This window comes from Protomyctophum bolini (assembly GCF_963924005.1).
Source record: "Protomyctophum bolini genome assembly, chromosome: 22".
Lineage (NCBI taxonomy): Eukaryota > Metazoa > Chordata > Actinopteri > Myctophiformes > Myctophidae > Protomyctophum > Protomyctophum bolini.
In genome coordinates this window covers 11,457,205-11,480,551 of record NC_137883.1, presented here as the reverse complement: position 1 = coordinate 11,480,551, position 23,347 = coordinate 11,457,205, and the positions used below count along the sequence as shown (strand labels likewise).

Sequence of the window (23,347 nt, the reverse complement as noted above, 5' to 3'; positions counted from 1 at the left end):
ATATTAACGTGGGAGGATATTGTTTATATGAATACAAACATTGGTCCCAAGCTATGTAAATGTAGTAATAATAATAATAATAATAAATGCCATTAAGTGGACTAATGGCATTTATACATGTAGGTCAAAGTGCCACCAGCGAGCACTGAAATAAGGACACAAATAAATAAATACATAACTTAAATGCATAGTCAAAATAAATACGTTATAAATAGGCTTAAACCTCGTGATGTCAAGAAAAGAAAAGAAAAAATACTATCCACATAGAGAAAGTCATTAACTTCTGGCTCTCGGCATGGGCCATATAGCTTATACAGTTTTTTTTTTTTTTTGTCTCGTTTTGTGTTGTTTCCCCCCCTTTCTTTCTTTAATTCTTTCTTTCTTTTTCGGCTCTGTCCTGTGTGAGTCCCTGCATGCACGCTGCCAAGTGGCGGGCATCAAATCTGTACCGGCCGGCTCACCGCTGTTGAGTTGGCCGCGGTAGCACGGACAGAGGGGAGAGCGGGTCGCCTCCCCCCTGCAGGCCGTGGAGGAGGATTCTGGGCACGAGGGGTCTCTGGAGGGCCGGCGGCGGCGCCGAGGGTCCCCGGTACAGATAGAGCGCCGCCCCGGGGTCCAGGTTGGACATCAGGCTTTGAGGGTAGAAGTAAGGTGACGGGAACATCCTCTGCAGCGCAGAATAATTCCCAGCTTCCGCTAGCAATTCTAGCCCGACAGCTGTCTGTCTCTTCCACTTTGTCCTGTAAAAAGAAATGTGTATACGTGAAATGACGCTGTTGCCAGATGGCCACGCACTTGACGTTGGCGCACGCGTGAACCCTGCATGAAGTTTATTGCATGCATACCTGCAATAAGCTAACACTTTCTTAATTGATGTATAAATGCTACATACAGTATAGCTTATGAGCTTGCTAATGTAGTGTATTTATAGGATCGAGCAATTCGGTATAAATAAAATAAAAAATCAGCATTCTGCCACTTGTATTCACACCCAAGGATATCTGTTTGTTATACCAGTATGCACTCCTTGCAGGTGAATAATTCATAATAAAGATAATTGAGTAGATATAGTGGTTTGTTTGAATAATTGATATGCACACATGCAACAATGCATTATTCATATTCAAAAGTGTTGTTTTTATATTTATTTCTGTCATTTAGCTGTCTGGGTGTCAAAGACCTCCAAAATGTGCTTTCCGCAGCTGCATCATGCGAATAAATTCCAAATCAACCTATAGTGCAGGGCAAGTGCTTGTTTTGCATTTACCAAATATGCAACAGTTTTTCTGTTTATTTGTGTTTATTCTGACTATTTTTATTTATTTATTGCAAAAAGAAAATACAGAAATTGACAGATAGTACTTGTGAAACAACTACTGTATTACATAAACAAGTGCGTTCGTGTTTTTGTTTACAATATAGTCCTAACTCCTAAACTCTAGTCTAGAGGGTTTGGTTTTTGCGGTGACACGCACACATGGCCCCGAGAAATCTTGCCAGCTAATCTGAAAACATGGCGCCCTATATATGAAGCATGTGGCTACTGGCTATGGCCATTGATAGCTAGTCCATCACAGGCGAGTGTGTGTGTCCGTGTGTGTGTGTGTGTGTGTGTGTGTGCAGTGAGAGAGAGCGAGAGAGAGAGAGAGATCTGATTTCTTATTCGCCGCTTCCAGTTAAGTGCTTACCTTCGGTTTTGGTACCAGGTTTTGACCTGCGTGTCGGTGAGGTTGAGAGAGGCCGCCAGCTCCATCCGGTCCTGGACGCTCAAGTATTTCTGCCGCTCAAAGCTGCGCTCCAGTTGGGCCAACTGGTGGTCAGTGAAGGCCGTCCGAGCCTTGCGAGGTTTCTTCAGACGGACGTGAGGACTATCTCTGCTGCTAGATATCTCCCTGTCTCCTTCCTCCTTCACTGCAACATAACACGGGGACGAGTTCACATTAGAATCAGGCCTGCATTCGTGCATCCATATGCCCTCTATTTATAATATCAACAAATATATATAGCCTATATATTTGTTCCACATTATTTGTGTGATTTTAAGTGAATGGATGTTTATTAGAATATAAAAAGAGACTAAACTTTACTAAATTAGGAAATTTCGATTTATTTATTTCCCCCAGGCAGTAGGCTACTGAGATCCAGACGTTTGAATGTGTGCCTATGGCTATATGGAACTATTTGATTTAGGCCTAAATTGTTATGAAAAGCCAGGCTTATATTCGCGCTTCCCAATGTGATATTTCCCCCATCAGCAGCTCATCTCCTTTGTTCTGGTTCCTAGTGTCATGTCGGGGCGTGCATTGATCTACAATTCTTATACTCAATTCTCTATAGTTCACACTAGAAAAAGAGGGAGAAGCGAGGCGAGGGAGAGAGCGAGAGAGCTTGGTAGTTGAATAGTTGAGTCGTCTCTAGAAGCACAATAATCCGCCTAATTGAGCCACAAGGGAAGGCGAGTCTTTCAACCACGACCGGAGGAACTTCACAGGACCGTGGAAATGAGTGAAATAAAGAGCCGGGGCGGCCTTTCCGCGTTACAAATCTGATTAGCACTGGGACAAATTGCATCAAATCCCCGAAATATTAGGAGGAGGATTCGTGGAAATCAAAGTACCGGAGCCAAGGCACTATATGGACTTTTGGTTCCGCAATCAATGTGTTGATGAGGATCATGTGGCACTCTGTGACAGTACAGCGACACACACACACACACGCACACGCACACGCACACGCGCACATACACACACACACACACACACACACACACACACACACACACACACACACACAGTGTGTCTGTCTAATTGTTGCATGAGTGAGGCCTATAAGCTCATACACTTAAAAAAAAGTAATGATCAGTAGCAATAATTGTCAATATTGATGCTTAAATCAAATAATAGTAGCCTATCGTAATTGTAAAATAAATAAATAACCGGAATTAAATTACTAAATACAAAAAATAACATTAAATGTATTCATTGCATGTATTATTATTGGAAATGTATTGGCTGCATAAATGCCAGTGCTTTCCAGTATAGCCTACAGCGGCTGCATGACTTCCTTCCAGACAGACACCGCTTCATTAAACTGTCAATGGAGGTGACATGTCTGTTATGGCTGACATGATTGGAAACAGAGAGGCCCTTGATGGCATTTATCTGGAGGCAACCTTGTCATCTCTCCCTCTCCTGCATGCCTCCCTGACACCAACAGATGCTTTCAAGACATCTGCTAATGTAATCAAACACGCTGGAGATTGAATTATAATGCAATAAACGCAATAAAAATTACACTTCAATGGACGATAAATATAGGTTATTTTATTTATGTTTTTGTGCAACTGAAAATGCTGGTATATATATATATATCATTATTTAAATTTAAAAAAAAGGTCAATGAGTATATGGCCTGCCAATATACAGCCTTAGTGTTATGCTAATGAGAGGTCAGGATTGTTATGAAGTAACATGAAGTAGGCTAAGGGGTTTCCTTAAACTTGATTCTTGCAGGGTGGGGGAAAAATGCAAGTAAACACATTTATCTAAATACAACACTTTTGTTGTACAGTCATGTTATTTTGGGTTTAACTTAAACAATTTATCATTTAGCTTCTAAGCCTTAGAAAACACTAAATAATGTAATTTGAAGATGAAAAAATACTATTAAAGAAATTTGAGCAAAAAAAAGAAAACACTGATCCGCAGACTAATGTTTGTTTTGTATAAGCTATAGCATACTTTTAAATAAAACATGCACCTCATTGATATTTATATTTTAAATATTGTTATGCATTTTTTATCATCGTTGATTTGACTACACAAATTGTCAAGTGTCAAAATAATATTTTGCGTCCTAAATTTAGACATATTAGTCATATTAACTGTATAGTTGTCAGTCACATATTAAGGCCTTTTACACCACGTCATATATAGTCTCTATAGGCCTATAACTCCTTAATCTTTTTTTTAAACGATATATTTATTGACTAACTCCATATAATCACACCACCACAACCACAAGCTTTTCTACAACCAAATGATATTCTTACCTTTGTATTCGCTGTCCGAGGAGGAGTTGCTGTGAATTTTGTCCATGAAGTCTTCTGCTAGTTTCGAGGCGAGTCTTCCCGTCTCTTGAGTCGGCTGGCCATTACTTGAGTATGGCGCGCACGCTGCCAGTGGCTTACAGTCCGCAAGAATATCTCTTATCAGGAAGGAAGAGGTTACTGTCCTCTGCTGGGATCCTCCAGACATCTGTCCGTGCTGTACTAGGTGCTGTGGGAGTCCAACTCCGTGACCTTGTCTCTGCGATACCTCCTCCACGCACTCCCTCCTCGGCGACGGCGGAGAGGAGCAACCGCTCTCCACGTCTGATCTCGGACTGAACTCCAGCGGGGAGCGGCACTCCCCGACCAAACTGCCCCCCTTGGACACTGGACTTCCAGGCCTGTGGGAAAGCAACGAGTCGATCCCAAAACTGGATCCGTTGGCGGATGCCTCCATCGTCTCGATGAGCGCAAGCTGAGCTCTTCTGTTCCGTGCGGGCCTCAAACTATACCATTGGTATTCAGAACAAGTTTTGGACTGTTCTGGCTCAGTTTATCCAGCTCAAGGAAACAACCCGCAGTTTTTCGGGTAGATACAGTGTATCCACTATTCCCTGTCTCCCAGTTGCCTCTTTAAGAAATATCCCCAGGCTAAGTTACCTTACAATAACCGTCCATGCATTCGAAACATTTTTTTTGCCAGGCTATTATTCTAAACGCACGAGTCCTCTTCAAATCGATGCAGCCGTGGAGTCTCTTTTGACAGCTTAGTCGGTTTTCTTTGTAAATCTCCTTTTAACTAAAACAATAAAAAACAAAACAAAACAAAAACTCACCAGTAAAGATTTCCCAGCCAACGGATGGAGTGACTTCAAGTTTAGTGAGCTCGAAAACAGTATAGCTATAGTGTACAGTTCATTTACACTACACTACTAAAAAAAGAGTGGAGCAGCGTCGACGCTTCAGCACCGCGGACAGCGGAGTGGACGCGTCAGCACCAGGGACAGTTCTCACCTGCTAAGAGCCTGATCGCAGGTGAACCGGAGACTTGTGACCAGCGAGAAAGAACACGATTCGCTGAAACTTGTAATCGCTCACACCACCACGGCAGCTCCCGGCGGCGGCGGTGACCCGTGTGGTTCACGGTGACTACGACAGGAGAAAGCGACAGCAGGCATTATATAGCCCCTATAATACTCTCTTTTAGTATAGGGAGCGAAGAGAGGAGAGGATAAGGGAAGAGAGAGAGAGGTAGACTGAATAATAGGAGAAGAGACCTGCCGAAGCCTGCAGCGTTCAAGCAGCAGTGTGGCGACTGAGCGAGGAGGACCGCGCACGGAAAAGCAGCAAAGCAAAGAGGTAAACTGGGTTAAATAGTCACAACTGGCGACTAAAAGAACGAGATGTGTGTGTGTGCGCGCGCGAGGGAAAATCCCCCCTCCCACCCCACCCTAAAAAAAGGGGAAAAAAATTTAACTTCATGAGGAAAAGTCGGGAGCTATAGGTTTTAAGAGCGTCTCATCCACGTGAGTCCCCTGTGACAAGCCTTCATTGGTTGAGGGAGGTTTTGGGGTGTTGACTGGTTCGTCGAAGAGGAAAGTGGACCCCCCCCCACACTCACACACACACACACACACACACACACACACACACACACACACACACACACATATGCGCGCGCGCACGCACACCCACACACCCACTCCCCTCCTCTTGGCTCCCTCCACTTTGATAAAAGAGACACTGAATTCATCAGGAGACACAGATCCAACTGTTTACAGGCAATTTTCACACTGTTTGCTTTCATTACATCATTGATGAGGCTTATAATGGGGTTATTATGTGGAGCGGGTAGGTCTGTTCTCTCGCCTCCCTTTACGAGCGTGTTCAGTCAAAACTTGACTGGATCTTCTCATTCCTTATATCGACCCACCCCGCCTTATATTCTGTTTGTTTCTGCCACTATTTAACGTTGGTTGTGGTGGTGTCAAATAATATTTTAACATTGCGGATATCTGATTATTTTTTATTGAACATTTGAGACCCTGACCCTGTTAACCATATAGCCATTTCATTTTCGTAGTAGAGTAAGTAGTGTATAGTGGCCTAATAGTAGGAAATAATAGAAGTAGTAGCCTAGTTATAGGTAGTAGTAGTAGTAGTATAGTAGTAATAATAATATAGGGCTATTAAATGTAATAATATTACCATTATTATTATTATTATTATTATTATTAATTTATTGAAGCCATAATCCAAATGTTATTATTATTACGTAATTATTATGATAATCTGGGGTGGCCGTAATTTATTTGTAAAATGATTTATTGTTTGTCATAGCTGATGACATGCATCATCTTCAACGTTAATTAAGCACATACTCTTCATGGCACAGCCTTGCTATGTGTATAGTTATTAAACCTTAATTATATAAAACGCCTTTCCCGTTTCATTGCAGAGCACAGACAGAAATGATTAAAGTTCCAAAGTCCCAGAACAACTCTTAGAGAGATTACATATGGCCTATCTTGGCAAACCATTTTACTGTTTCGTCTTCTCGAATAAAAACACTGTAGCCACATGTTCTGTTGAGATTTAATTCAACAACAAAAAAAATCATTAGGCCTGCAAACCTGCTGACATTTCTTTCCCTTTAGCTTTTTTTTTTGTTTCTTCTTCAGCCATGCAGGACAAAGTCGCGTCAATGAATAGTCAACGTTTAGTTCATAATACGTGTCAAATACTAGCGCACACAATGGTAATGAGGAGTAATAGTCTGAACAGCATGGGCTGAAAGGGCGGCGTGACGACAAACTTTAACGTGCATGAAATGCCATTGAAATGCCATTGTGTGCACTACTCTTCTTCTCTCCGTGCTCATGAGCAGTTTGCCCCACACGACTCCGCGACAGGTCCTAATAATCTAACCCCCCATGTGACCACCAGATTGGAGGCGAACGTCGGTCTCAGACACCGGCAGGTTAGTGAATCCGCTCCCCGCTCCCATGGGGTCCCATCACGGCTGCAAGCTGTCACGTAGAGGCGGGGACAGAGATAGGCGCGCGCGCACGCACACGCGCAAACACACACACACACACACACACACACACACACACACGCACACACCCTGACTTAGCTTTTCTTTCGGGTTTACTCGCGCATGAAAAGGAGCTGCTATGTGGTAATGCTTTCTCGGAGTCATAGCTGTTCTTCCTGTGTGTGTGTGTGTGCGTGCGTTTGTGTGTGTATGGTGGCTCTTTTCACAGTAAAATCATCAGTGTTAATTTAACTGCAGAGAGTGTATACAAATGTAACCAAGTTGACCCCATTTGGTATAAATACATGGATAAATTAACACTATTTTCTATTGAAAAATCAGTGTTTATACTTATTTGTGTGGCTTAATATGTCTTGGGAAACTTTGATATATAGGACATTTGCGCATAATAATAATAAGGTAATAAATAATAATAATAATAATAATAATACAAACTTTATTTGTATACACCTTTCATGACATGACATGCATGACATGACATGCAGGGAACCTATTTTGACATAGTCAAATTCATTCAATTAGGCCATGGTTAGTCCACTGTATAAGACTATATTAAACAGACTAAAATATTGTCTTTAAGAAGTTTTGTTGTGTGTGTGTGTGTGTGTGTGTGTGTGTGTGTGTGTGTGTGTGTGTGTGTGTGTGTGTGTGTGTGTGTGTGTGTGTGTGTGTGTGTGTGTGTGTGTGCAGTGATAGTGTACAGGGGTTAAAGAAAGATTGGTCTATGGTGTAATGATTTTGCTCGTGTCCCTGCTGAGTTTGGACAGCCGTCCTTCTGGTCAGAGAAAGCGAAGATGTTTCAGGAAAATTTCGGGGTCAGTGCACTTAATACTCCTGTAAACCATCCTCCCCAGCCACCCACCATCCTCTCTCTCTCTCTCTCTCTCTGCCTTGCTGGCACACTGTTATCTCAGTGACTTTGTCTCTGACTCTCTCTCCCTCTCTGACTCAGTCTCTCTCTTTCTGACTCTCACTTGTCTCTTTCTGTCTGTGTCTCTCATTCTGTTGCTGTCTCTCTCTATCTCTGTTTCTCTCTCTCTCTGTCTCTCTGACTTCCTCCCTCTGTCATGTCTCGCTGGCCTCCTATTTCAAGGATTAAATGTTATTATATTGGCACATATTGAACATCCTCCCGGCTCCCGCTCAAATGTGACACTTACCAAGTTTGTACCCTGAGGCTATTTTAATTGCCACTGCATGCAGCAAGATTTCGCAATTGCCTAAATATTTATTTAATTGTCTTCACAAATCTATGTAAAGTTGACATGCATGCATGTGCACAATTATCGTTTCTTATTTGTAAAAAAATGATCGCAAACAAGCATCTTTATTTGCTTTTTCTTTGCATTACATTTCTTAAATATTTCCACATCGACAATACATCATGCAATAAAATAAGTGACACTAGGCACAAAATGAGTTGTTGAAGAGCTCCTTCGAGCCAGATTAGGCTATAGCCCATGGTGTCATTGTTAATAATAGACTATATCCGTGGACACTTTATACACGGTTTATTTTTATTTTTATGCTATGTTGGAATCTAATCCAACGAGCCTTTTCAGAGTAGGCTAATAATGTCTACTGCATGGGCCTCTTCAGCTCTCTGGGCTTTGCGTTGTGCAGGTGGGGGAAAAAAACAACAAAACTATGTGCTGCATTTTATTTATTTATTCGATTATTCGCGTGTTAAATATATCTAGATGTGTTTTGTAAAAAATGCGTGTCGCCTTTGAATAAACTTTGGCATCTCTATCGTTTTGGAACATCGAGTAAAGCGTGTCTTTCGAGGGGGATATATGTAAAAAGATGACTCCACACAACAAACAAACAGCATAAAAAAGGAAGGAGGGGAGAAAAAAAAGCAAAAGAAAAGCAAAGAAAAAGCCGGTGCTGGAGCGGGGTGTACCCTGGACCAGTCAGGGATGCAAATGACGCACCTTAAAGCCATCAGGTAGTGGAGTTGACAGAAAATAATGAGAATCGCTGAATCTTTTATAAGGTTAACACTCACATTTCCCAGTCAGCTGTCACACAAGAAAGAATTTAGCACATGCATGCGGGCGAAATAAAGCTTCATCGTCTCATTAATGCTGACAGGGCCCCGGACCGGCAGCGCTCAGCGTCAGCGCGCCACCTCGTTTTGTGTCGGTAATTTGCAGCGGAGACAGACCTCCCTCCCTCCCTCCCTCCCTCCCTCCCTCCCTCCCTCCCTCCCTCTTTCTCTCTCTCTCTCTCTCTGTCTCTGTCTCTCTCTCCCTCTCTCTCTCTCTGTCTCCCGCTATCTTCCCCTCCACGAGAAAGAGAGGTGAGCAAGAAGGAGAGGGGAGGTAGAAATTACGAGGAGGAGAGAGAGAGACAGAGAGAGAGCGAGAGAGAGAGGGGGGGGGATTGCAGAGGATCGTGGAGGGAGTGAGTGCAGAAGAAAGAGGGAGAGAAGGTGGGCCTGGGGGGGTGGGGGGGTGGAAAGATGGCTACAGCGCGCCAGGAGTCTGATTCTCTCCTAATTGGAAGCATTGGGCATTGTCAACGGAGGATTTTCAGCTGCTTCACTGACAGGTAGAGCCGTCAGAATGATAGCCCACTTGTCAGCGCAAAAGACCAATAAAAACAAACCACTTTTGATTTAATTGGAGGCCGCCTAACCACACACACACACACACACACACACACACACACGCGCGCACGTGTGTGTGTGTGTGTGTGTGTGTGTGTGTGTGTGTGTGTGTGTGTGTGTGTGTGTGTGTGCGTGCGTGCGTGCGTGCGCATGTGTCGGTGTGTGAAGGAAAGCATCACTCTGTAGCCATCAAGGTGCTCTGCAGTCTCTCATCCGTGGCTCAGTGAGGTTGAGCAGCACGGTCACTCACTGGCCTCACATGGTCTACTGGGCTTCAGGAGAGAGAGAGAGAGAGAGAGAGAGAGCGACTGACACAGAGAGAGACTGATTCTGTCCTGTACTGAGAGTCTTCTGAGCTCCATCAGAGCACATCTAGGATCCGCACAGTGAAACTGAAATATATCCTCAGTGTTCATTTAACTCAGCCTAGCTGTGTACAACAAATGGAACCAAATGAACTCATCCGGTCCATTTGGTTCTATTTGTTGTTTACAGACCTTTAAAAAGGGATAGTTCACCCACAAAATGACCTTTCTTCTTTACCCCAAAACAGACATGGAGAAGATGAGTCGAGAGTGAGCGAGGCAAAGACAACCGGACTATCATGGGCCCAGCTGAAGAGAACGGCCCAAAACAGAGTCCGGTGGAGCATGCTCCAGGAGCCTACAGGAATAAGTCAAGTAAGTCATCAATTACTCACCCCATGAAGCCTCAAACTAATTATTATTATTTTGTCGCATTCTTGATCCAATATTCCAATTAATTGCAGTGTAGCAGGCCACGGCAAAACTATAAAAAATGTAAATTATGAACTCCAAAACAACTCTCAGTGTGTAATCCAATGAGTGTGGATACATTATGAGAGCAGGGGTGGATTGGCCTGGCCACAGGACGTACCAGGCATATATGCCCGGTGGGCCGACCCTCTGGTGGGCCGGTCTGGGCCAAATGTTAAATTAGTTGTCTGTTGGTTGTGTATCATTTATGTTGTACTGTAAATGTGGTGGTGTTCAAGGGCTTCAAGTATTTGTATGGGCCCCGACCCGAAAAGTCAGTAGAGTATCTGCACGCTGGTTGTTTATTTATTTGACAGGGACAAAGCTCATTAATCAACATGTCAGTTTTCACCTCAGTGTAAATGGGCCAGAGTTATAGCCAAAGCTAAATTTCATCTGTAGTCCCTGGGCAGGCTCTTAAAAAATGAATGATAAAAGAAAGACAAAGTGTAGTGTGCCTGCACACAACACCATGCGTTGATGCCATGTGTGCAAGCACCCAACACTATGTCCATACAAAAACACAGTACAATACAGGAACAGATCAACATGGTACAGGGGACAGAACAACTGCAAAGTGAAGTGAGAAATGACACCGGTGATAAATACTAAATAGTGCTGATAGTTACTCATGATTACAGATTTGAATTGTTTTTAGTCACCTTTTCAGGTTGAAGGTCAGATAGTTGGAAGTCTCTCTTACTGCTGTAGGGAGACTGTTCCAGTGATGGGTGGCTCTAACAGAGGTGGCGAGCCAGTTTGGGCCAAATTCTACGAAAATGTCCGGGTCAAATTTTTGTCTCTGTCCAGCCCTGTATAAGAGAACGACAGACATGTTTAAATGTAGTATTTGCTCCTGTTAAGATTGGCCTCCTTTTTCATTCAGTTCATCAAATATTGCAATATAGTGATATTGGGAGAGTTTAAATTAACACTGTCTTCTCATCAGAGTTGTTAGGAGAAGGGCTTCGGCCACTACATTTACACACGGCAAAAATACATATATCGGTTATTGGATAATGGATATTGCCCCAAAACCTCAATATTGTTCATCCCTTAATATCTGTCATAGTTATATCCTATAGTTCAGGTTACAATTATGGGTACATTGGTCAAATCTTTCAGCAATTTGAATTAAAAGTTTTACTGCTTTTATACAGGTGTGTTCCCATGGCATTTAGTGATCCATTGTATTTCAAAAGAAGCAGGGTTCACTTTAAGCCTGATATAGGCTAAGCCTGATTTACTATACTTGTGTTTGCTGAAAATAGCGGATCTACAAGCTCACAACATGTTGCGATGCAATGCATTGTGCACTCCAGATCTACTATTTTTCGTATTATACGCTCACATATGACTCTTGAGTTATCATCTCACTATATGATACACTTCTTCCCTGACTGGAGACACGTCTTCTCAGTTGACTATGCCACAGATTCTTAAAAAAGAAAAAAACTCTCCTCGCTTTAAGTTTTCAACTGTTGTTTATGTATGTTCAAGGTTCAAGGTTAGCACAATACAGCATGGCAGCAACATTGCAGGCAGTGAAATTCTTGTACTGTGAGCTTTCCCCAACAGTGGAGAAAAGAGCCACGATAAAGGAAAAATAAAAACAAAATAAAATAAGCAAAGAAGTTAGAGTCGGAGTGTAGAAGAAGTAGAAAAATAAGTACACTCTGAATCTGTGCAATATATCTATCCGTTCATGTAATATGGATGCAATATTGCGTTGAAAATGTCCAATATCTTGATTATAATATTATCCAGGTGTGGGTTTGACAAGCCTCATTTTAAAGCTGCAATCCAGAACTTATTTTAATGAATAAAACATAAACCAATCTGTATTGGTGGAGTGTGTTAATAGAATATAAGTAGCACATATCCAGTGGTTGGAGGTTGCCCCCACCTTTTCCACTGAGATATTTATTTTATTATTTATTATTTTAGGTAATAGTAGTAGTAGTCATTTTAAGTAGTACTGCCTGAAGCTTAAAGCGCATTATACTCTCCATGCCTAGCAGGGATTTCCTCGTGGAAGAGCGTTAGGACTTGGAGGAGACCAGTGTTGGAATCACACCTAGAAGCATGTCTTATAGCGATTTAAATGACCTTTAACCAAGTCCAGTTCTCTAGGCCCCTTTTCCACCCAAACAACTGTGGTTGGTTCTAGAACTGGGTCCGTTCTAGATTCTTGGAACCATGGTGCTTTAATCAAACCGGCGGACATTTTGTCCAAACCAACTTTTCCGAACCAATTCATTTCCAGTGGAAACACTCTGAACTGGTTCAATATTAGGCGGAGGGGAAATAACCGAACCGGTTAAACCCCGGTGGAAATGGGGCCTAAGACTACAGGCGTTTAACTGCTTAAAATAAATAAACACTGCATGAGAATGTATGGAGGACAATATGTGACTCTGAGAGCAATGCCTCGGCAGTTATTTTGTCAAGTAGCAGCACATTTGTATGTCAATGTCACTGAGACAAATCCCTCTAAATTCACTGTAAACGGTCAGTTAAGCTGTTCTCATTCCGATAAAAGCCCTGGCCCTGCATGGCCCACCGAGAGATTAATGGATGTTAAAACCCATCGATCAGTGAAGTCAATGTCTAACATTGCGCTAATATTCTTTACACTGTCTTTACTAACCCGTGCACCTCATAACTTCAAGTCCACAACTTGCATCCGTATTCTGCACGCCCTCCCTCCCCTCCCCCCCACCCTTTCCTCCTCTACATTGGGCGTACCCCTGCACTGTTAGCCCAGTGTTTTATTATACTTGACAGAGTTCAATGAACACATCTGGTCAGAGGATGGGGAGGGGATGGAAGGTGGGCTGCCAACCGGGGGGAGAGGTGAGAGAGCAGGCAGGAGAGGGTCCAACGGAGAGAGGTGGAATGGCGCCGTGGAGGACGAGGAGTTACAACCATCCATCATGGCGGTCCCTCACGAGCAACGCCCGGCTCCCTCAAACCATGCAGCGCCGACCCTACTTTCCCTGCCCTTTGCCCCCCTCGGGGCCTAACGCACACAGTCCATTAGAGCCGTCTGAGGGGATCGGCCGCTAACTTTCAGTTGCCGTGTTTGATCGTGTTTAATCCCCCCCCCCCCCCAACCCCGCCCTCACCCCTCTGCCTTTCCAGGAGGGGGAGGCACACTGCTGCTCTCTCTCCGAGCTTCCGAGTATAGCCACTTCGGTTGAAGCGATGCTATAGGTACTGTGTGCTTGGCTTCATGTACGGTGTCATAGTTCAATGTTAACTTGTCATGTAGACCCCCCCCACCCCTCCCCCTGAGTGATAGTGTATCAGTGGACTCATATTGGGTAAAGGGTCCATTGCAGCTGCCACAGGGAGATGCACACAGGCTGGCGGATATAGCGTCAAGGCTTCCCCTGCAGCTCTCATGCCTCCAAGGGGGAGAGAACTAGGATTTGCCCCCTAGCCTCTAGCCCGCCATAGGAGACAGAGGCGGTCGGGCCCTTGGCCCCGTCCCTCCATGTGGGGGGTTGGGGCTGGTGAGGCCACTCTCATGTCCATGAATCACAGCATACATGCCACTCAGGACATACCGCACAGACTCACTCACGCACACACGCACGGCAGATACTAGAATAATTACATATACACGTATGTTAAATCAACTGCATACGGGCGTATAGTAATTAGGGGAAATGATATGCAAAAATATGGATGGCAATGACTTCGTGATATAATCATCAAATATTTGTCATCCTGTTTTTTTTATTATGCCCTAAAATATATGTTCTACAAATCTTTTCTACACAGCAAAAATGCAGAGCTTTCACTTACAAATGTATTTAAACATGGTCAAAGTTAACAGTATTACTGCATAACCCGCGTTCCCCGCTATTTAATCCAATATTCTACGCTGCCGAGATTGTTTTATTACCTTTAGACTCATATGCTGAAGTATTTGCAGCTTTCAACCAATAGTCCAATGGGTTCTTATGATCAGAAGAACCAGCGGCCATGACAATGCGAAAAGAAACCACCATGCACAGCATGTTGTAGTCTAAACAAACGGCCCGTTCACATGCATTGGGCTCAATTTCCCAGAAGCCCTAGCAGCCAAGAGGATGACTTGATTTCCGGTTTCGTCATCATAACGCGACGGCCTCATGCAGGTCCGGGACAAATCCGCTATTTATTTTTAATTATTTAACGACGAATTAAACGCATTAAACAAATAGCGGGTTTAGCTTATTACGCATGGTGGAACCCTGGATTAAACTATTAGCCACCGTCAAAGTGTTAAAGGGAAACTTCACCCTTTTAGCAAAAATATATACGTTAATGAGGTTTAGAAGATTTAGAACACGTTCCTGGGGGTCTTTATATGTGTGTAATATGTTGAAGTAAGTGAGCCCAGTGTCCATGACATCAGAGACACTGCAGGGCTCACTGCTAAAATCTAAAATATCTAAAACCATATATTACACACATAAAGACCTCCAGGAAAGTGTTCTAAATCTTCTAAACGTCATTAACATAGATTTCTTTGCAAAAAGGGTGAAGTGTCCCTTTAAATTAATGCTCCTGACCTTACTGTCTAATTCTAAACTCTCTTGCAAGTTTTATGCCTAACTTATACTTTGTTGCACGCCTGTGGCACACGCCAAAAATAGCCGATCTACGTGTAGATTTGCCACACCAGCATGGAACTTGACATGAAGCAGGCTTTAATCGTGTCACTTACCAAAGGCCTCTGTTCACAGATGTCAAGCTCTCTACCGCCACACACACACACACACACACACACACACACACACACACACACACACATACACACACATGACCGCATCAGGCCACTGCGTGACAGGGGGGCGCCACGCAGCATCCCGCCTCCGCCTTTAAACTCCCTTGCTTTCTAATTTGGCCAATATGCAGGTAATATGTGGGGTCGCAACATCTCAATTATCACACCTCCTGTCACCGTTTCTGCAGGGCTCCCCAGTCCTCGCGGCTCTCCACTATACCATCCCCTCTAACACCCCCCAGCCCCACACCTCACCCCCCCCCGCCGTGACTTTTATTGCTTCATTAGTACACTCCACATGCTTCGGTGAACACCCACGCTCCTACGAGTGCTCCAACCGTAACAACTTTTGGCAGATCGGGCACGTGACGAGGGGGATGATGATGGGGGCGCCGGGAGGACTCTTGTCTAAAAGCCCACCTACGTACCGTAATGACCCGTTTTCACCGGCCGCCGAGTCGCGCGCTCCCCCCCCCCCCCCCAGTCTCTCCACGCACGATGGAACGGAAGCGGCCGGGGTAGACGAGCCTTAAACGTTTCATGCTTAGGTCACAGGGCGTCACACCCAAACAAATACCATCGTACAAGCAGCGTGAGGCTATTCGTTCCAAAGAGTGTGCAAATGTATACCCGGAAGGGTCCTTCATTTGGTTCCATTTTCTGCACTCTCGTAGTGAAATCAACACTCAGGATTTCTCAGAGTAGCCGCCGGTGGATGTAGGATTACTCATCTTTGAATGTCTACTGGGCATCCCAGTACACTTTAATGTTAGTTTTCTCTACCTGCTCGGCCGTATTGCGCATGGCGCGCTTGTTCTTGTCACAGCCGTCCATTTCTAAACCAGGCAGGCATGTCTAAGGTATAGTGTATCTATGTATGTATGGCGCATACATGCAGATGTCTGTTTATTTTTATTTTTTGCCCCTGTGTGTGTGTGTGTGTGTGTGTGTGTGTGTGTTGAAGACGATGCAGTGGTGGTGGTGGTGGGGCTGTTCTTCGGCGTGGAGAATAAGACCCCAGAAAATGCTCATTAGAGTTGACCTTGGCACTTGGAGGAGGTGTTTGATGGATAGGGTACAGGGCCAAACAAGCCCCTGGGGAGCCATGATCTTATCTCTTATTGTACACACACCTCCCTCCCACTGACCCCTTACCCGCTCACTCACACTCTGCCTCTGCTCTACACGCATCACAGGCAGAATAAATCTGTGGCTGACACTGCAACGGACAGAGAGAGAGAGAGGGGGGGAGGGAGGGGGAGACAGAGATGGAGAGAGGAAGGCCTGAGGGAGTATAAGGAGAGAGAGAGAGAGAGAGAGAGCGAGAGAAGGGAGAGCAGACTTGAAGAGTGGATGGAGGATGAGAGAGAGAGAGAGAGAGAGAGAGAGAGAGGGAGAAAGGGGATAGGGAGAGAGGTATTGGGCAGGGGGGGGAGGCGAATGGAGGGCGGAAGAGGAAAGTAAGGGGGCTTGGGGGAGGTGGAGGGATGGAATACGACAGGAGGAGAGAAAAAACACACAGAGGGCCAAGAAAAACCAATAGCTCACTGAGGTGTCATTACCTATACACAAGTCGGCATGCAGCGTGTCTGTGCGCGCGCACGCGTGTGCCCGTGCACGTGTGAGTGTAAATGTCTGTGAGGCGCAAGGAGTGAGTGTTCAGAGAAACTTGAGGAAATTGGCTGGGGGGGGGGGGGGGGGCAGCTATGATGAAAGGCTCAGTGAACGAGTATTGGTTTGCTCTGTTCCTTAACCTGTCCCTCTCTTGAATGGACACAATGTCACGCGCACACGGGCACTCGCACGTGCGCACACACACACACACACACACACACACACACACACACACACACACACACACACACACACACACAGAGCACACACACACAGAGCACACACACATGCCTGCACTTAAAGGACCTATAACATAAAATTCAACTTTTTCAATTTCTTTTGTGTTTTTGGGGCTCCCATGTGTGTTTTCTATCCCCACAAATAACCAATTTTGAACAATCAGGCCTTCATGTCATATGGGTGTTTTAATTGAAATTGCTCTCAGAAACAGCTCGACTGATTTTGGCCTCATCGTGATGTCATCAATGTCACCCTACTTTGTATAATTCCTCCTTTTCTTCAGTCTTCAGTTGCAAATTTGCATTTCCACTTTGTTTACAATGTCCACCATTGTTGATTTTCCAAGCTGGCATGGAATGGAAACAAGCCTGGTTTTATCTAGCATGAGTATTATAATGACTCAAATATTAAATAATCTGCATATCAGCACCCTCTCCACCTCAGGACATTGTGGTACTGCAGCTAAAACTGCTTTCAAAGTCCAGAAATAATTGACAAGGCCTGGTTATATCAGAGTGGTGATTGAGGCTCAAACCATTAGAAATAACTTTGAGGGACATAGACAATATGATTATTAAATATTAAAAAGTATTTAAAATGCATGTTATTTGCGCTTTAAACACAGCCACAGACATGCCAGACATAAACAACAACCCTCCACCCTCATTCTTTGCCCCACTGGGGTCCCAGTCTATAGGGACACACCAAGCACACGCAGAGACATGAGGCAACAGCCACCTCCGCCATGGTAAAGTTTTACCCACACATACTGTACAGTATAGCATCCCATGATATTCACAGGGGTGGCATCACAGGCTTGTGGGCTCTTTGTGTTCACGTCTCCCCTCCCTGCTGTGCCGTGGGGAGAAAGTGACACTCTGAAGTCTTAATTGAGGTTTATCCCACTGTTTTACCCCCAGTGTTGTTTGTGTTAAAGTGTGGTTAAACTTTATAATCAACCCTACAGGGCTTACGGTGTGAAGTGCGCCACAAAGAAAGAACTAATGATGACATTACAGACACCATTGTTTACCTGCTGCTCCGAAGGCGCTATAGCAGCGAGCTGGATATCTGTGCCGAAACAACAACAAAACTCTGTAACATTCGCGCTGTCAGTCAACAGGCTCCTAAACAAACCTCAGAGTGTTCCCAGGAAAAGGAATCGAGTAGAATGCAACTATTTACTGAATCTTTGAGCATGTTTGAATGGCTCCCTCTATTTTCCTCTTACTTTGCGCTCCAACACCCCCAGTACCCCCGCCCCAGCCCTCCCCTGTTTCTCCTCCTCCTCCTCTCTCCTCCTCCTCCTCCTCCTCCTCTTACTCCTGTCTGTCAGTCTGTCTTTTGCAGAGATCTGGGAGGGACTGAGAGACTGATGTCTCGGCTCCTCCAGGAGCCCACCAGGAACGCCGTTTGACAGTTGCAGGAGCAGCAGGATACAGCGCAAAGATGTTGCTGTAATTGCACCTGGTTGCGTCATGAAAAAGTAATAATTTGCTGTCAAGGACGTCAAGGTGTCAGCGTTGGTTCGGCAGGAGTTGATAAGGTATTGACTGCCTCCAGAGTGCTCACTCACTCACTCTCACTCACAGTCCTTTCATAAAGTTGACTCCCAGAGAAAGAGGGAGACAGCAGAGGTTGGAAGCTGGGGGGGTAGAAAGGAGAGAGAGAGAGATGGAGAAGGAAAGAGAGAGAGAGAGAGAGGGGGAATGAAAAGAATGAAAAATGAGAGATGAGTGAAAGAGAAATATAGGCTAAAGACAGTCAATCGGTGTGTTCTAAGCTCCGAGACATTAATTGCACTCTGCTTGCCACCGTGCAAAGCCTGTTCATTTATAATACATGCACAGATTGTGTTAAATTATACATAGGCCGATCAACAGGCTAAAGCAGCGTGGCATGCTCCTCGTAAGTTGAATAATACACATTTACCACCTGGCCCACTCTCCCATTCACTTTGATTACTGTCACGGGGGTCGCGCACCAGCCACGGATTGACAGACACGCGTACATGGGGAAAGAGAGAGAGAGAGAGAGAGAGAGAGAGAGAGAGAGAGAGAGAGAGAGAGGGGTGTTTCTCCTATTCTGAGCTGGACCTTATAGCGCCCCTGACCAACCCGGTCTCCAGTGAACACGAGGCCTCGCAGGGGGTCAAGCCCAACTACTGACGGAATGATCTCCTTTGAGAGGGAGCGTGCACTGTCGTGTGTGTGTGTGTGTGTGTGTGTGTGTGTGTGTAAAATGTAGGGGAGGATATCAAAGAGTGGAGAGTGTGATATATGACGAGGGCACTAGGGAATGCCCAGTGCACTCACCCACATCAGAGGAACCCATCTTTGATCAGGGGAAGGCCCTCCAGAGCAGGATGGAGTGCCCAGGGAGAGAGCCCCGAGCTTGGTCTTCATCTCGCTGCATGGGCTTCCCTGTGTCTGATGATCATCCCTCTCTTGTTACGGTCCAACTGCATGATTGTCACACAGAGATAAAAATGACTGATTGATTGATTGATTGATTGATGATGATATGATAGCTGTATGACTATGTTCTCAACCTTCTCTGAGCCTATTTCAAATAATCCTCAAGCTAGGCCCACCACACGTCTCCACAATAATATATTTACTATGCTGGAAAGCATATCATGTAATTTGTGTTTTATTTATTTACTTATTATTTACTTACTACTTACTGTATTAATATTGAACATTAATGACCTGAAAGTCTGATTTATGCTTAGTTGTCCATTGCAATGCTGTCACTCACCCAAAAATAAATATCTACAAGCTCACAATGGGCACTGCTTGAGCTTGCCTCAAGCTGTGTAGATACAATATATTTGGGGGAAAACACAGCAGGCTATATATTAGGCCTAGATAAAGCTCTTAACAGTTCCCAGACTACGCTTATATATATATATATATATATATATATATATATATATATATATATATATATATATATATATATATATATATATATTATAGAGAGAGAGAGAGAGAGAGATAGATAGATAGATAGATAGATAGATAGATAGATAGATAGATAGATTAGATAGATATTGATAACAGTAGCGTTAATGTGGACGCAATCACTGCATTACATTTTGCGAAATATGGCAGTGGGTGTAATGAAAATCAAGTGCGTATATGATTCACCTTTTCCTATTGGTCCCTCTGTGTGCATGCGTAGATTGATTGGTCATGCCTGATGATTTCTGCCACTATCGTGCTTGTGTTGTTATTTGCTGTTGATTTGTTTTTCTTCACCCCGGAAACTCGCGTCTTTATTGTTTGTGATTAAATACAAACGAGAAGCCTCTCTGAGAGTAGCCTAAATGTTAGCCTGAGGCTATAATAGCCTCAAACAATGCCTAACGTCTATTGTAACGTTTTTGGAATGAAGTCAGCAGTCCATGCACTGCACCTACCTGTACCAGGGCTATCCCTGGAGGAGCTATCAGCTATCCTCCTGAGGAGTTCACCTTTACCGTTTGTTGGCAAACTCCACACAGCGTCCGCGGCCACCCTTGATTCATGATTATGGATTACGACGTGATTGAAGACATCATCAAAGGTCATAATTTTATCATAATATACATTTTTGGACGAATGGATTTTCATTGATGTGATGTTTCCATATGTTCCCTCAGTCGCTCAGAATGAGCGTAGGGACTGAGGGAACATAGCCTATTGGGGCTAATGTTGTGCCCCAGCCGCCAGCCCCCATGTTGTCTGCTGCCTATGCTATGGGGTGCATGCCATGGTATATTGCTTAGTTTGGAATTTTGAAGCGAAATAGCTGAAATAGCTATTGCTCGGCAATAGACTGCTGTGTGTGTGTGTGTGTGTGTGTGTGTGTGTGTGTGAGAGAGAGAGAGAGAGAGAGAGAGAGAGAGAGAGAGAGAGAGAGAGAGAGAGAGAGTGAGAGACGCAACTTGGCCTGTTGTAGCGCCACCATGAGGCTGATTTGAAAACTGTATAGGCATGCACGACTTGGCTTGGAATATCCGTGGATATGCACGCTCTATGATGATTTTTTTTGGCTATATAGAAGTGTACATTTGTGCGTGTTATGATGAATTGAACAAGGTGGACCCTCTTGTAAACAAGTGTAATGCTTTATTGGGTCGTCCACTCACAGTTGACAGGTATTGAGTTATTGTGCTTGAAATGTACTGTAATTCTGCAAACTGTTAATCAATCAAAATCAAATCAATGCCAGAGCTGGTGAGAACTTCTGGAAACTCAATATTATGTAGCAGTCTGCTAACGGAACCAATGGTTTGATAAATGTCAGGCGGTCAACGGGATCCCTGTGACATCTTGACACCTGTCAATCTCAGACACCTGACTTCATATTTTGAGTTTGCGGTTGCCAGGCAATGGCATAGACCGTAATTAATTTAATTGAGACACTTCTTCAGCCACTGCTGTGTTATCCATAATAACACTAGCCTACATTTACTTAAGTACTGCACTTAAGTATAATATTTGAGGCCTTTGTACTTTACTTGAGTATTTCCAATTTCCAACTTTACTTCTACTCCACTACATCTCAGATCCAAATATTGTAGGCTACTTTACTCCACTATATTTATGTTAATACTTTTGTATTAACATAAGTGAAATTTATGTTTGAACTTTGCCGATCTACAAGCTCACAATGCGTATATCTGCTCATTTCAAAAGATCTTTATACATTTGAAAACTTGAAATGGGACATTCTGTATAATGAGTTTTTTGGTACCTTAAGTACATTTTGATACCAAAACCTTTGTACTTTATAGTTACTTTATGAATCCTGGATTCTAACAGAGTAGTTCTACATTTCATACATTGATACTATACTTTTGCTTAAGTAAATGTACTTTTTCCACCACTGTGTCTGGATAATCGCGAGAAAGCACCCGTTTCATCCCTCTTGGCTCTCGCTTCTTGAATGCATCGGGCAGAGCGTAAAATCAGGCCCAATTCCTTCCCATTGCAAAGCAGAGCTAACGTAAGCTAAAAGCCCTTTCTAAGCTAACTAACTAAAAGCTACCTTCAGTGATTATCTGTCACCATTGTCGTCTAACTAAAAGCTACCTACACAGCCATTCAGTGATTATTCGTCACCATTGTCGTTTAATGAACCAGCAATGGAGCAGCTTGGGGCAGCATATAGACTTCACATTGTTGTGGAGGGGCTTGCGGGGTTGATAAATTCAGTGTTAGGGGTCAGGATTTGGGGGAGCTAATGCCTCTATCCCTTGGATGGTTCCCAGAGATCTAAAAGACAGTTAATCAGCTCTCCGTTCATGATCTCCCTGCCTGTTCATCTTCCCATGGATTCTGTTCTATCAGTGCTTTTACCGCCGGCCTCCTTGTACTTTTCGCCCCTTTCTTCTGCCGTGTTTGTGTTTGGGATTTGCCCAAGTGGCCCCAGATCGGTTGACCTGACCCCGGCTTGGCGGAGAATGGTTCGTTTTTATTGGCTGCAGCCTCTCTCACACATTTTAATCTCATCTCTGTTGTTGCCCATCCCTGCCACACGCACGCAGCACACACGCACGCACACACACATGCACACACACATTAATCTTTATGTTTTCACCAGATTTCCATCGCACATAATTAGCAGTGCAGTAGACTACACACAGCGATATCCTCAGTGTCAATTTAACTCCGAGAGTGTAAAATATGGTACCATTGCAGACACACTTGAGCACACGATATCATATAAGGTTCACTCCGACCTAGAGTTTTAAACAGTGGTGTAGTAGAATAGATAAAGTCATCCCTCACAGGGGCTTGGGTAATTAAGCCACGCTGTCGTTATTTCTCTTGGATCACCTTGCATAAATATTTCCCCCCGGATATCAAGGCCCCCCCCCCAACCCCTTCCCCCCTTTCTTTCGGTGCAGTTTGTCAGCTGAAATGACTGCCTCCCTCTGCCGCCCCCTCAGTGGCATTTAGCTATTCTCATTTGCATGTACATGCCCTCGCTGTGCGGCCCGCGGGTTGGCGAGATTGATCAACAACGCCGCGGCGTGTTTTATTACATGTCAGTCGGACGGCTGGTTGCCACACGCCATGGGCACACACGCACATGCGGGCATGTACACCGATGGGTAAACATACTATGGTGTTGTTCGCACATGCATGCAGACACCACACACTCAGGCGTTCACACATGCGCAGTCTGCGTGCATGCGCGCGCAACACACACACACACACACACA

General features: G+C 44.3%; 1 protein-coding gene across 1 annotated transcript; it reads right to left on the bottom strand.

The window, feature by feature from the left end:
* Nucleotides 1–457: 457 nt before the first annotated feature.
* Nucleotides 458–4,505, bottom strand: barhl1b (BarH-like homeobox 1b; the record flags this gene model as incomplete). Its single annotated transcript, XM_080756615.1, has 3 exons — nt 458–740; nt 1,689–1,911; nt 4,052–4,505. 3 exons carry the CDS (start codon nt 4,503–4,505, stop codon nt 458–460), a joined length of 960 nt encoding a protein of 319 aa, XP_080612741.1.
* Nucleotides 4,506–23,347: the final 18,842 nt, after the last annotated feature.